Source organism: Diplotaxodon limnothrissa, linkage group LG8, assembly GCF_057381915.1.
Source record: "Diplotaxodon limnothrissa isolate DT_005_m linkage group LG8, D_limnothrissa_male_GT1.1, whole genome shotgun sequence".
Lineage (NCBI taxonomy): Eukaryota > Metazoa > Chordata > Actinopteri > Cichliformes > Cichlidae > Diplotaxodon > Diplotaxodon limnothrissa.
In genome coordinates this window covers 9,482,313-9,495,439 of record NC_140603.1, presented here as the reverse complement: position 1 = coordinate 9,495,439, position 13,127 = coordinate 9,482,313, and the positions used below count along the sequence as shown (strand labels likewise).

Sequence of the window (13,127 nt, the reverse complement as noted above, 5' to 3'; positions counted from 1 at the left end):
AAACCAACTGCAGGAATTACAGCAACACCAATAACTAATCACAGTGACTAATCAAAGTAAATCAGTTACTAAAATTACAGCAACACCTCCTGCAACTAAACTACCAACACAAAACAAAAAATATAGCAGTACCTGCAACCTACAACACCAACTCAGCAACTACACCAGCTGCTGCTAATCTTGCAACTAAGATATCTATTGATACTGCAGTGGCACATGAAAAAACAGCAGCCTTAACAACTTAAACAGGTAGTATAAATACAGTACCCATCACAGCGGATAGCCGCCCCTCCCTGAGCCTGGTTCTGCTGGAGGTTTCTTCCTGTTAAAAGGGGTTTTTTCCTTCCCACTATTGCCAAAGTGCCTGCTCATAAGGGGTCATATGATTGTTGGGTTTTTACTGTATTTACAGTACAATATAAAGCGCCTTATGGCGATTGCTGCTGTTATTTGGTGCTGTATAAATAAAATGTAAAATAAAAACAAAAACACATTGACTTCTGGAACAAACCAGCAACTAAATCAGCCTCTTCAGCAACAGAAACAGTTTTCAGTAAATAAGCAAAGACTGCAGCGTCATACGTTAGCTATTACAGATATATCAAAGTGCATGTAGCGTTGTTATTGTAGTCAGCTGGACTTTGATTTTATTTAATAGCTGAGCTGATGAGATTTTGGATCATTGACTTTGTAAGAGTGTGTCACATTTTACAAGCATTTCAAGTGTGTTTCGTCTGGGAAACCCTCAGATGTACAAACACTGGAGCAAAATGTGCAGTGTTTCCTCTGAGCTGCACTGGCGTAGACATTTAAAGCGCCACGAAATGGTTCTACTCATGCTAGTGGAGGCGTGTTCCATAAAACCTGGAATAATACTATGTGCCGCACAAGGGCATTCATAAGAAATGAACAATCTCATTTAATTTAAGAGCGCTTGTCTCGCGTACAGTAACTCTGTAATGAAGAGCTGTAGATTTAGGAGTCATTAATTATGCCTTGCTTTCATTACACAACATGAAAAGGTTCTCGTGGCTTTCGGTTTGTGACAGCAGGGAGAAAGAGGGAACGCTTGTCATGTATGGCAGCAGGGATTAAACTGTGCATCAAATCCACTTTGATGCCTCGTATCAGCAGAAGTGTACAGCAGAGGACAATATTGTGAGGCTCAGATCTGGATTTCAGGCTCTATTTGGCAATACAAGCATCGCTGTGTCGACACTTGCTGCATTTGTGTGGCACGTGTGTATGCGAGTGTGTTATTCATTGTCGTACAGGCTGTGGTATTTCATATCTGTGTGCAAGAGGCTTAATGATAAAGAGTTTGTGTGTTTTCCTAAAGTGGCGTAGCAGCTCCTCCTCTGATGTTAGAAGAGCTCATTCTCTGGATGTGAACTTTCATGTCAAAGTCAAATAACCTCCTCTTCTTCAAAATGCACACTAAAAATAGGGGGGGAAAACAAAAAAAAACCTGCCACTACAAGATGAAGTGGAAAATGCTCCGTTCGAAACACTCGCTGACATCTTGGTTCAAGTTCAAGTTCAACTTTATTGTCACTTCAACCATATACAGTTTAAAAATACACAGTGAGGTGTTTCTATGACGGATTTCGACGCGAGCTTGAAGCTTTGCCCTGAGATGATATTTACTGACCTTTTGAGTTTTCTAGCATCAGAACTTTTAAATGACAGCTGACATCATTGACTTATTCATTGCGGTTAGTTTTAGCTTTTCAAATGTCACAAAGAGCATCTGAAAACTCCTCTCTTGTATAAAGCTTTGAAAGTCCTTTTCTTAATCCTCTGAAACTGCTGATGGTTCTGTAGACTGGCCACCATTGTTAATTAGAATGTTAACATGATTTATTACTCCAACTTGTGGTACAAACTGGTTTTCAGGTTCAGCTTCCAGGTTCAGCTTTAGTTGATATCTCATCAACACAGTACAGTGGTCCCTCATTTATCGCAGTAGTTAGGTTCTAAAAATAACCCGCGAAGTAGCCAACTTTATTTTTTTACAATTATTATAGATGTTTTATGGCTGTAAAACCCCTCACTACACACTTTTTTCTGACAGGCTCAAACATTTCCACACTTTTCTCTCTTGTTTAAACACTCTCAAAGTTCAAAACTAGAAGAATAAGTCCAGTATTACAGAATGAAACCAAAGGCACCCGCGGTTGCCTTTGATGGTGCAAAAACATTTCGTCGACATTTTTTGCATTTTTTTGAGAAAACTTACGAACATACAGTACGACACTACAGAGTCACACTGCTGAACACTTTCTGTATTGTACAGGAGACACGACATGAGATTGATTGACAATGGTCTACAGCCAATCAGTACGCAGAACAAAATGGGCTGTAAAAAAAAAAGAAAAGAAAGAATTTCAGCAAAACAGCGAGACCGCGAAAGGTGAACCGTGTTATAGCGAGGGACCACTGTAAATACAGTCAAGTGGGGTGTGTGACTGAGTAGTTTGCAGAACCACCTAGCACTGATAACCTGAAGTAACCTTTATATGTATGACATTAACAGTCTGTCATGTCATTGTGGAAGGATTCTTCTTTACATTGTTGCTTCATTTCACTTTTCTTCATTTGCAGGCATTTGTGCAGTTATGCCCTTAAGATCCTGACACAGTATTTCTGTGTGTTTGACGTCTGGGCTTTGACTGGGTCGTTGCATGAGCTCATTTCAGACTAGTTTTAGCTGTCAGAACCATGACCTCACATTTCACTGTGGAATACTTTGCTACTCAGAGGAGTTCTTGGTTCACTCAGTGACTACAAGGCATCCAGGTCCCATGTATGCAAAGCAAGCCCAAATCATCACCCCTCCACCACTGTGCTTGACACTCATTGGGTGTTCAATTAGTTTGTGCATTATGACCAAAAATCCCCACTTTGGTCTCATCTGTCCAAAGGACATTGTTCCAGACACTTCAGATAGAAATGTAGCGGGTCGGCGCTGGCATGGAAGTGACTGGCATGGAAGTTTACAGCACAGGGTTAAGAAGGGGTTACGTCATATGTTATGATGTAGATTTCCTGCTGCACTATAATTCAGGCATTTCCTAAGCAGCACGTGGCTGCTACCGTAAGTCCCGGACTACAGAGTGCACCTGATTAAAAGCTGCATGCTCTAATTTTAGAAAGAAAATCAATTTTGTACTTGTACAGGCCGCACCGGATTTTAAGCCGTATGCGTTTCACTCGTAATATGAGATATTTACACAGAAATATTACACGTGAGGATTTTTAACGTTTAATTTAATCTGTAAGGTAACATAAACATGGTAACATAAACATACAAAAATACATACTGCAAATGCTTTTTTTCCTCGAACAGCGCCTGTAACACGGCTACCTTTAAGTATACGTACGTATCAGTAACACACAAATTACGTTGCTTATGTTTTTTTTACGGAACAGTGCACAAACAAGATAACGTCTCTTAACAACCGGTAAAAATATATACCGTATATATACTACTTATCAATTTTATTGGTCTACTGTTACCAAGAAGAATGTTTTTGGCTGCATGAAAAAAAAATGCATTCGCCGCACAGGGTTTATGCTCTGCTTCTGCGTGAAGTCCAGTTCACCATTAACTTTTTATAATTATCTGAACCGTGAACCGTTTTTTCCCACACTGTGTTCACAGTGTGGGAAAAAGGTAGTGGCTTATGACCCGAAAACTACGGTACTTAACTTCTTAATTTCTGTGGAAAGAGTAAGGGCTTCCTTAGTTTCTCCCTGTGAAAACCTTTTTCACATGACTATTATGTTTTGGACATAAACTCACAGTTCTCTCACATTCTGCTCACACCTTCAAAATTCATATTTTTCAGCATACTTGTAAATTTTGTCAATTGAGTGTTTTGTTCGTGCCCTTTTTGCAAATTGCACTCACTTCTCATAATTCCCCTGCCACTTTAACAGTGTAGGTGGTAGACTGTCTGGTCCGCTTGCATCCTCTGCCTTAATTTTTCATGACCTCTTTGTAGCTAAAAAAGACAAAATCCACTTATACTAATTACTCAGTTCTTCTTGTGTGCATTCCAAAGAATCCATAAACCGCATCCCTTCCTGTGTGCTGGATGATTGCCTTCCTGGAAAGAGCTGACGGATGCTGGGAACAGTTAACATTTTCTTCAACCTGCACGGGTACATATTTCCTGATAGTGGAAAGCGGCAACATACACACATAAAAAAAACGAGCCACACATCATTGCTTTCACTATTTAAAGGAATTTTAAAACCCGCTCCCTGCTTCCTGTTTCTTCTATTGTTGCCTGTATCTCACTATCTGCTGACGTGTCAGTTCTCCCACAAAGTGCAGCCTTCTTTTGGGTTTAATCACAGTCTGTACGGGGTACCGCATGGGCCCTGCACATCTCTGGTCCACATGTTGACAGACCACTGTTCTTTCTTACCGCGAACATGTCTAATCGCTGTGACTGTACCTCAGTCTGCCTGCACAGCTGGCCCACTCCTCCACTCATTAAAAACTTCCCCTGCAGTAATCATCAGTAGCGGCAGTAACAACAGCGTAGCACAAAAGGCAGGTTGAGGTGAACTCGGGTCCATGTGAAAGCTGCTGGAGTTTGGCCTCCCGCCGTGCTGCTGTCTCTTGATGTGATTGTGAGCACAGGCAGGCGTCTGCGGTGGTTCAAGGCCAGAATGGGCGCCACGCTGAGCCTATGTCCTCGGTGTCACTCTCAACGATAGCCAGCTCTCGCAGCCTGCTGTGACTGAAAGCCAGCTAGAAGTCCAGTTTGAGTCAAGCTCCTTCAGTTTTCTTACTACTCCAACAGGAGCAGAATACATGGAGCTTTTCTTATTAACCTTTTCTAAATTATAAGTTATGACCAACAGAGAGGAGAACCAGCCACAGTTTTTAGACTCGCGTATGCACTGTAGCTCTCCAACACTGAACAGATGGGAAATTATCTCTAATAATATGGACGTACACTTGATTTTGATCTTAATTTAAAGCATATGATAAAGTGTTTTGTTTAAATAATGTATCAGTCAGTATAACTTGAGTTTAGGATCAACTGTTGTTCACTTTATGAAGAAAGCAAGAAATACCAGAATTTTCTGCATAGTAAATCTGCTCCCTTAAAGCCCTGTGCCTGAATCATACTTGGTTACATTCACACAAATTAGCTCAAATAAAATAATTATGTGTATTTTTTGTCATTTTAAATGTTAGTGAGCCAAGTGGATCAAATTCCAATACAAAAAGAGCTATTTGACTCGTCGGTAACAAAAAAAGTCCAAAGATTTCAGGTGGAAAAAAAACCTTTGGATAAATGTGGAGGCATAAATTGCTGCAAAGTAATTAAAATGCTACGTCAAAATCAGTGCACAACCCCGTGGTGTTAAAGCTGGCACACTGTTAAAATACAGCAACGATTTCAGTCAGAGCCAAACAAACACAGCCCCCTGATACCACTGCAGGAAAAAACACAAAATACACATACCATATAAATACACAAGCTGAAACCAGTAACCATGAGTATGATATATAGATATTATTTAAAATCTTTTTGAGTTTACTGAGTCTTTAACACTCCCCTTATGCTTCCAAATTCATCATTAAATTAAAACCATCACAGCAAAAGATTAAAGCATCTTCTGAGTTGAATTGGCTAAAATACAGCTCCTGCATGGCGGGTTGTTCTGGGATGTTTAATTAGCATGTTGTTGTGGCTGGGGCAGCAGGCTGGGGGCCAGGGTGTTGCTTAGTGTTGCCTTCGCAGCCACATCTTCTGAACAGACAGCAGAGACGCTCGGATCAAAGCTCCAGAAGGGGAGGAGGAGTGAGGAAAGAGGGGGCGAAGTAGAAGGGGAGGGAAGCGACAGATTCAGCACGTGGCCAAGATAACATGCAGCACTCAGAGGGAGAAACTCCCTTCCTCCCTCTGCTCCCGCTTACTCACCCCCTGACATGGCAGAAATGTGCAGATAAAAGAGACTTCTGAAGCGAGAATGTAGGACGGAAGAGGCGCTGATATCGGCAGAGGGGAAAAAATGCTGATGCGGTCGCAGTGCGGTTAAAAAACTCTTTGCCATTTTAGTCAGCATCATGGGATGTCAGTCAGACGCAATGGTAAGACTTGTTTCAATCTTTTTTTTTGGTACGCTGATGGCTGCGACAGTAGAAAGCTGCTTATAAGCATCTTCCTTTTGGAACAACAGCGTTCTGTGCCCAGGATGAGTATGTAAAAAATATAGTTTTATGGCAGAAAAACAAGAGGGCAGGCCAAAGATCTATAAGTGTGGAGGTGATCGGAGATGTGAACATTACCTTGACTCTGAAGGGAAGAGGTAGAGCGACCAGGTATCTCTCTGCTTACACCACGCCGGCTGTTTTTTCTCCAGCCAGCGGAACAACCTGGCAAAACGACCCTGCACGGAGTAAAAAGTGCACAGTGCATTTATTATTCATCTGCACACAACTTCCTGTTGCATATAGTGAGCCACAAGCCCGTTCAAGAATTTCTGAAATATATATGCTTAAAACCCTGTTTGGTTTATATGTATCACAGACAGCAATGGAATAAACAGGGTTCAGTGAAATAGGCAAGAATTAGAAAGACATGCAATATATGCAAATTTATTTGAAGACTTTTAACATGCTTAACCGATCAATAATCAGTTTGGCCTTTGCTTAAAATTCTAATAAACTTTTTTAGCCTAATTGCTAACCTTATACAATTATCTGGCCTTAGACCTGCAAGAAAACCAGTCATAAGAACAAGCCCACTTGGACGGTGACTGACCAGGTTCACCTCCTCCTCTGCGTTCTCGTCTTCGGTGTTCTCTTCCAGCGAGACGTGTGTGGGACCCAGGACTGATGGAGATCCCTTTCCGTTGCAGTCATTGTGTTCTGGGGGCCGCAAATGGCTCAGGGAGGGGGGTCTGGAGCTGTGCATGCTTGCTGAGCGGTACCGGTAGGGCACCTACACGAGGTGAAAAAAAATGTAAATAAAAAACTATGGAAACTAATTTTAAGTTACGACTCCCAGTCAGGTGTCATACTGTCCATGAATCTTAACAATTAGTACGAGGTTTAAACTGATAACTGTTAGAGGGGTCTACCTGGAGTAAAGCATCAGGTGGCAAATCCATTGAGCTCCGAGTCTCCACTGACTCCATCCTCCTGTGCCTGGGCCCTCTCTGCGATTGGGACATGGAGTCCGTCCTGGCCAGTGATGCGTCATCTTCCTCCATCAGTCCACCACCTCCTTCTCCTCCGCCCTCCCCGTCTTCTGAACTTGAGCCACCCTCCCCCGACAGAAGCGACCGTCGCTCCCCGGACTGCCTCTTCTGGCGTTTGTATGATGGAGCACGACCCAGGCTGTTCCAACTGGATCTGCGGCTTGTCCGGCCACTACCGGAGCTCCATGGGGCATAAGGGGAAGAGCTCCGGACACTGGTCTGGAGCAGGAGGGTTGCAACAAACGGGAGGAGGGTAAAAAAAAGTCACAAGTGTAACTGCATAGTGCAGTTTTAATTTTGTGGCTTAGTGCTTTGGTTATGCAAATAAAGCCAGCTGAATACAACCGACGAGGCTTTGCGTGAGGTGAATTTAAGTGAGATTCATGCTGACAGATAGATAGGAGCAAATGTAGGTATCAACATAATCTGTCAGTCTTTCATCGTTGTCATCAGTTTGTCAAATAAAGAGCAGCAGTGGTACCAATAAGTTGACTGTGAGACTGGCGCACTTTATTAATCATCATCAATCATTATGACCCCACACATCATTAGAGCATACAATGTTTTTAGACGCACATTCTGGAGGAAACAGCTGTCAGGAAAGGGGTAAATTCTGGCATTTATCACACAACACATGTGATATTGATAGCTATGTGACAACTTGGAACTGGATTATTACCCAGCAGTAACTTCCAAAAGGTTTAAAAAGGAAGCCAAAATGAACGTAGGGTGGTATCAAAAATTAAACTTCCTCTAACGGCCACTAGGGGCTCACCTCAACCCCACCAAACTGTCAAATGCCATAGACTTTTAATGAGCATGTTTTAACACTGGCACAAAAATCGGGGCTAGTGTGTATAGCTAAATTATGCCTTCAAGCAACATACTGGGGGCATTGATGTTGCCTTTTTTTTTTGCTAGCTAGTAACAAAGTCTAGCATGTTGCTGACCAAGCCAACTAGCTTTTAACAAGTACATAGTATAGTTTTGAGTCAATTTAAATAAATTCAGTTTCATTAGCTTTGTGCCAAATCACAACAACAGTCAGCAGTAGGTTAATATTGTAAGGTAAAGACTGTACACTAATACAGAGAAACCCAACAATCAAATGTTAAGTTCTTAGCACTGGCTAGCTACTTAAACTATGTTTCTAAATAGCAGTCCACAAGCCAAAGGGTGATGTCAAAGTAGCTACATCCATGTTTTAAATACAGTCCATGGTTATTACATGAAAATTGGCATGCCCTTTTGTTTGTACATGAGAATATTAAATAAATACACAAACCGGTGATTTCTCATAGCAGGCTGGGTCTACAGAACTGCTGCTGCCTCGACGAGTCTCATAACCCGGGTTGGATTCACCTCCCACGGGCAACTTTGGTACGGGCATGGGGGTGGCAGCAGTGTGGGTAATTAGCGGTGGAGTCAGGTTAGACTTCAGGTCCACATGACCATTTGCAGGCACTACTAGTGGAAGAAAAGTGAATGAAAAAAGAGGACAAAAACAACACTTTACAGTGGTGAAATTGATAAACTGAATAAAGACATGAGAAAAAGCAGGAATAAGGGAAAATGTGGTACACCCTCAGTCATACAGTGACTATAAAAAACAACAAATATATGCCTCTTACTGTTATTGAGCAACATGAATATTTCAAGAGGGCATTAATCTTATGGGATGCGTAGGAGAGAATATTATGTTTGGCAGCAACACAAATGCATGACGTGCAGGGGAATGCAATTTTAATAACGCTAATTCCTCCGTCTTCGAAACTTTATCCGAGGCCTAGAAGATGTTAGGCTCTTCCAGCTAAGTAAGCAGTTTTACACAGAGCATTTGAAGGGGCTGAAGGGGAGATGATACAGTACATCTGGGAGTTGTACTCTATAGTGTATCCACTGGGCTTTTCAGTCTTTGCCAACACTTATTAGAGGGGATGGTATGAGGAATTATGAATGAGGCCACTCTGCCGACTTGATGTTGTGTAGAGAGATAGCCGGGCACGTGCCCACCGAGAGTGGTCGGAAGCGGGAGAAGAGAATGACAATAGGAGGTTACAGACTACAGAAGCCTGAGGAATGTTTTCACAGGGTACTTTTTAAATGCCTGAGGCCTAACTTACTGCTGTATCACAAACTTTTACGTGCAATTTTTAAAGAATTGCAACAGTGTGCAATCCACAGGAGTCAAGCAAAGATAGGAGAGGGGAAAATGCAAACACAGATGGCGGGTGTTTAAACAAATGTTCGTAATAGGGGCTTTAAATGAATCCCACAGGCTTGAACTGAATTGTTCCCGTTGAGCTAAAATCAATATATGTAGTCTATGTACATGCTGTATGAACAGCAGATGGACATGCCTCACCTGCAGAGGCCGATAAATCCTTCTTGCTGCCGTTGACGTCCTCCATGCTTCGTGCAAAGGAATCAATCTCTGAGCATGATTTAGAAGCATCACCCTTGGCACACAAAAAAAGCACACATAAAAAGTGTTACAGAAAAAAAAACCCCAAAACATCTGTGAAATTATCTGGGGGGATTTTTGCAAGATTTAAGAGAAAGCAGGTGGGTTGACGTTGCCTCTAAACACAGATTGCTGCTCAGCTACCTCTACTTTCTGCTTAACGTCAGTTCTGGTTCAGACCTGACTGCGGATCAGTCAGTAGAAGCAACCTCTCTTTGTAAGCAGGTGGGTGGGGGTGTGGTCTTCATGCTCCCGGAGACGGGCGCTCACAGGTAACAGGTGGGGAAGGTCATTGGAGTAAAGCGTTGCCATGCAAGGAGAAGTGATAGAGTTCAAAGAGAAACCACACTGAAAAACTGAAAGTTAAACAGTAACATGAAGCTTTTTTTGTCTTTAGGAGAACCTGGCCCGAATATGAGTTCAAAACTTTGGAGTTGCTGTGACTCATTAACAGCTAAGAGCTTCAGTGTGGTTGCTGGTTCTACGGTTTTCACAAGTACATACAAATACGCAAAATTCCATAAAACATACTCCACTGTAGCATCTCTATAAGTCACTAAAACAGTTTGACTTTTATCAGAACAGCCGAAGAGATTTGGTCTTCTTTTGTTCTCCATCATTCTTCATTTACAGTCTTTGAAGTTGTCCTTTGTCTTTCACCGACTTTTCACGAGCTCCTATAATTACTCTCTTCTAGCCTCTGCCACATGCTGCTTCCTATTTACAAATCTGCTGCAGTTGAACCTCAGCGTCCCTGTTTGTATTTGTTGCGCTACACCAGAGCCCAAAGACTCCATTAATATGTGTGAGGGTGCCAGGTGGATGCTGGATTAATAGAATGCCGACCCAGTGAGTCAGACCTCTGTGGTAGCAAAGTGAATAAACTGTGTGCAGAAAAGCCTCAGGACCTAATCACCATGCACCTCCTTTTGAACTAACAAATTACTTTCCTGATACTTCCCATGAGTATTGGAAAGAAACAAAGGAGGAATGGATATATTGCACATCGTATTTGTTTACTGCGGGAGTGTTGGGTATGCTATCTTTGAGAGACCAATTTGCATTTAATTCTGCAGTTAAATCTACTATTTTGTACCCCAGACCTATCTCCCTTAAACTCTAAAGGATGGGGAAAATACGTTAAGAGAGTCAAGGGCTACTGCAGTCTTCTGTTGTTACCTTGCTCATCACGTTCCTGCATCTAGAGTGCTTCATTTGTTGTCTCGCAGAAAGAAACGTGAAGCTGAAGATATGTGGTAGTTACAGTAGCAGTAATTTCTAAAAACAGATATCAACATATCACGATAGAATTTATGCACCTACTGGGTACAGTGACTTCCTCTCACAGTCCAGTCACATGGATTTTAGTTTAACTTATGATTCTAAATTAACCCTAGGTGTCAGCGTGGGGATGAATGGTTCTCCATCTACGCGTTAACCCAGTGATAGACTGACAACCTTTCCAGGGTTTACCCCAACTGTTGCCATCTGCTGCACTGCAACCCTATTTTTGAATAAGTGGTTATGACAATGAATGGATGGATGGAAACTTCTGCAGTGGTCCTACTAGCGTTAACCGATAATGGCTTTGGCTTTACCCAGGTGAATAGCCACTTCAAAAAACAGGATAAAACTGTCATTGTTTTATTAGCTTTTTACTTTAATATCTGTGTTAAACGCCAGACAGCTATCACAGGTTAGAAGTAGTAGTAGTAAAAGTCAGAACAGTAAGTAATCCTTCTTTATTTTATTTCAAGGGTCCAGTTTGGAACATTATCGTTTTCCATTCTTCCTCTAAAACATATTATTCATAGATTTGGGTTATCTGCCACTTGTACCTTCCTGTTAGACCCAAAGTCAAACAATGATTTGATCAAAACATGATTTTTTTTTTCATGTCTGAATTGCTCCTTCAACCTTACAGAAGCTTTTGTTATTGGGTGCTGGCTGATCAAGTCAATCAACTGATCAAGTCAGTCTACTAGTTTTTTTCAAAGGAGAAGGTGACCAGTTGCAAGAAATCGTAGCAATTAGTTTTAAGGTAAGCGATATTGTGAACACCTCAGTCACCTTCAAGTTATAAAGAACCCAGCTGCAAGCCTTTTAAGTAGACCCAGGATGTCTGTCTACATTTACTGAGTAGAGCAAAAAAACAAGATGTTAAAAATTACATTTAAGGCTTGACCTTGACTTCAGTAGTTTATAGGGTGTTACAAAGTAATAGTAGTAAGTAATGTTTCTGTATTTAATTTCAAGGGTCCAGTTTGCAAACTGTTACGTTATTGTTTTACATTCTCATTAACTGTTATGGACAACGGAGTAGTAGGGAACAAAATGGTGGGGTTTCAATATTATTGAATATTTTGAGAATAAAGTCAAAATTTTGACATTAAACTTTTTGTTTCAACTAACAAGTGCTTCAGCTGGTATACTCTGTACAGCAGTGTTTCCCAAACTTTTGGAGCCACGGCACATATTTCACATTAGAAAAATCACACGGCACACCACCAAACAAAAATGTCACAAATAGCATATTGATCATTTTTCCCCCACGCACCAGGTATAGCAGAATTGGTTCAGTTTGTCCCCAGTATAGCTTTTTTTGCTTTTTTCTGAACACTACTCGTACTGCGGCCTTCATCTGGGTTGGAATTTTTCTCCAGGACCCAGGTCAGATTGTTTACTTTTTCTTTTCAAATATTTATCTATTGCTATTACGCGCTGCGTTTTCTCACTCACAGCATGACTATTATGTAATTTCTTCTTGGTGTTTTACTGGCAGTTGGCAACCCATTTCATTACAGCAGGTAGTTGTACTGCCCTCTAGTGGTAGAGAATGTAATTGTTCTGCCCGTTACTCACGCTGGTGCTCCGAGTACTAATCAGGTGAAACCAGATAATCTTCCACGGCACACCTGATCATTTTTCGCGGCACATAGAGAGTGGTTGGGAAACACTGCTCTACAAAATGACTTGTGTAGATGAGTTAACAAAACAACTTGATCAGCTGGCCTGTTATTGCTGTAATAAACCATACCCCTCTTTACTGCACAAGAGTGTAACCATTGATATCCTTGCATCTGTCCATTGCCAGCTATTTCTTTTTGCGTAATCCGGCTAGCTCTTCCAACTCTTCCAGGTTTGTGTAGTTTTTCCTTCTGACCACATGCAGCTTTCACCATCCTCATACCTAACTGTACTTACCCATATGGAAAAGCAATAGTAAAGACTTCTAAAAGACTTGCATAAGATGTGGCCTACTTCATATAGTGAATCATATAAGGCTTATATGATTTACTCATGAAAGTGGCCACTTTCTCATTACTTTCATATATTGTTTTAGTAAGTATCCCTCTGGACCCAGTGGAGGTGGTGAGTGACAGGAGAATGGCGGCTAAGCTGTCATCCCTGTTGGACAACGTCTCCCACCCCA

General features: G+C 41.6%; 1 protein-coding gene across 1 annotated transcript in view; it reads right to left on the bottom strand.

The window, feature by feature from the left end:
• cacna1g (calcium channel, voltage-dependent, T type, alpha 1G subunit) overlaps positions 1 to 13,127 on the bottom strand; it is a 350,831-nt gene that overhangs the window by 73,504 nt on the left and 264,200 nt on the right. Inside the window, exons 16-20 of the mRNA XM_085361223.1 lie at positions 9,596 to 9,689; positions 8,516 to 8,697; positions 7,111 to 7,449; positions 6,792 to 6,971; positions 6,317 to 6,417 (exon numbers count right to left, since the gene is read on the bottom strand). Coding sequence (XP_085217349.1) covers positions 6,317 to 6,417; positions 6,792 to 6,971; positions 7,111 to 7,449; positions 8,516 to 8,697; positions 9,596 to 9,689 — 896 coding nt within the window. The remainder of the gene's footprint in view (positions 1 to 6,316; positions 6,418 to 6,791; positions 6,972 to 7,110; positions 7,450 to 8,515; positions 8,698 to 9,595; positions 9,690 to 13,127) is intronic.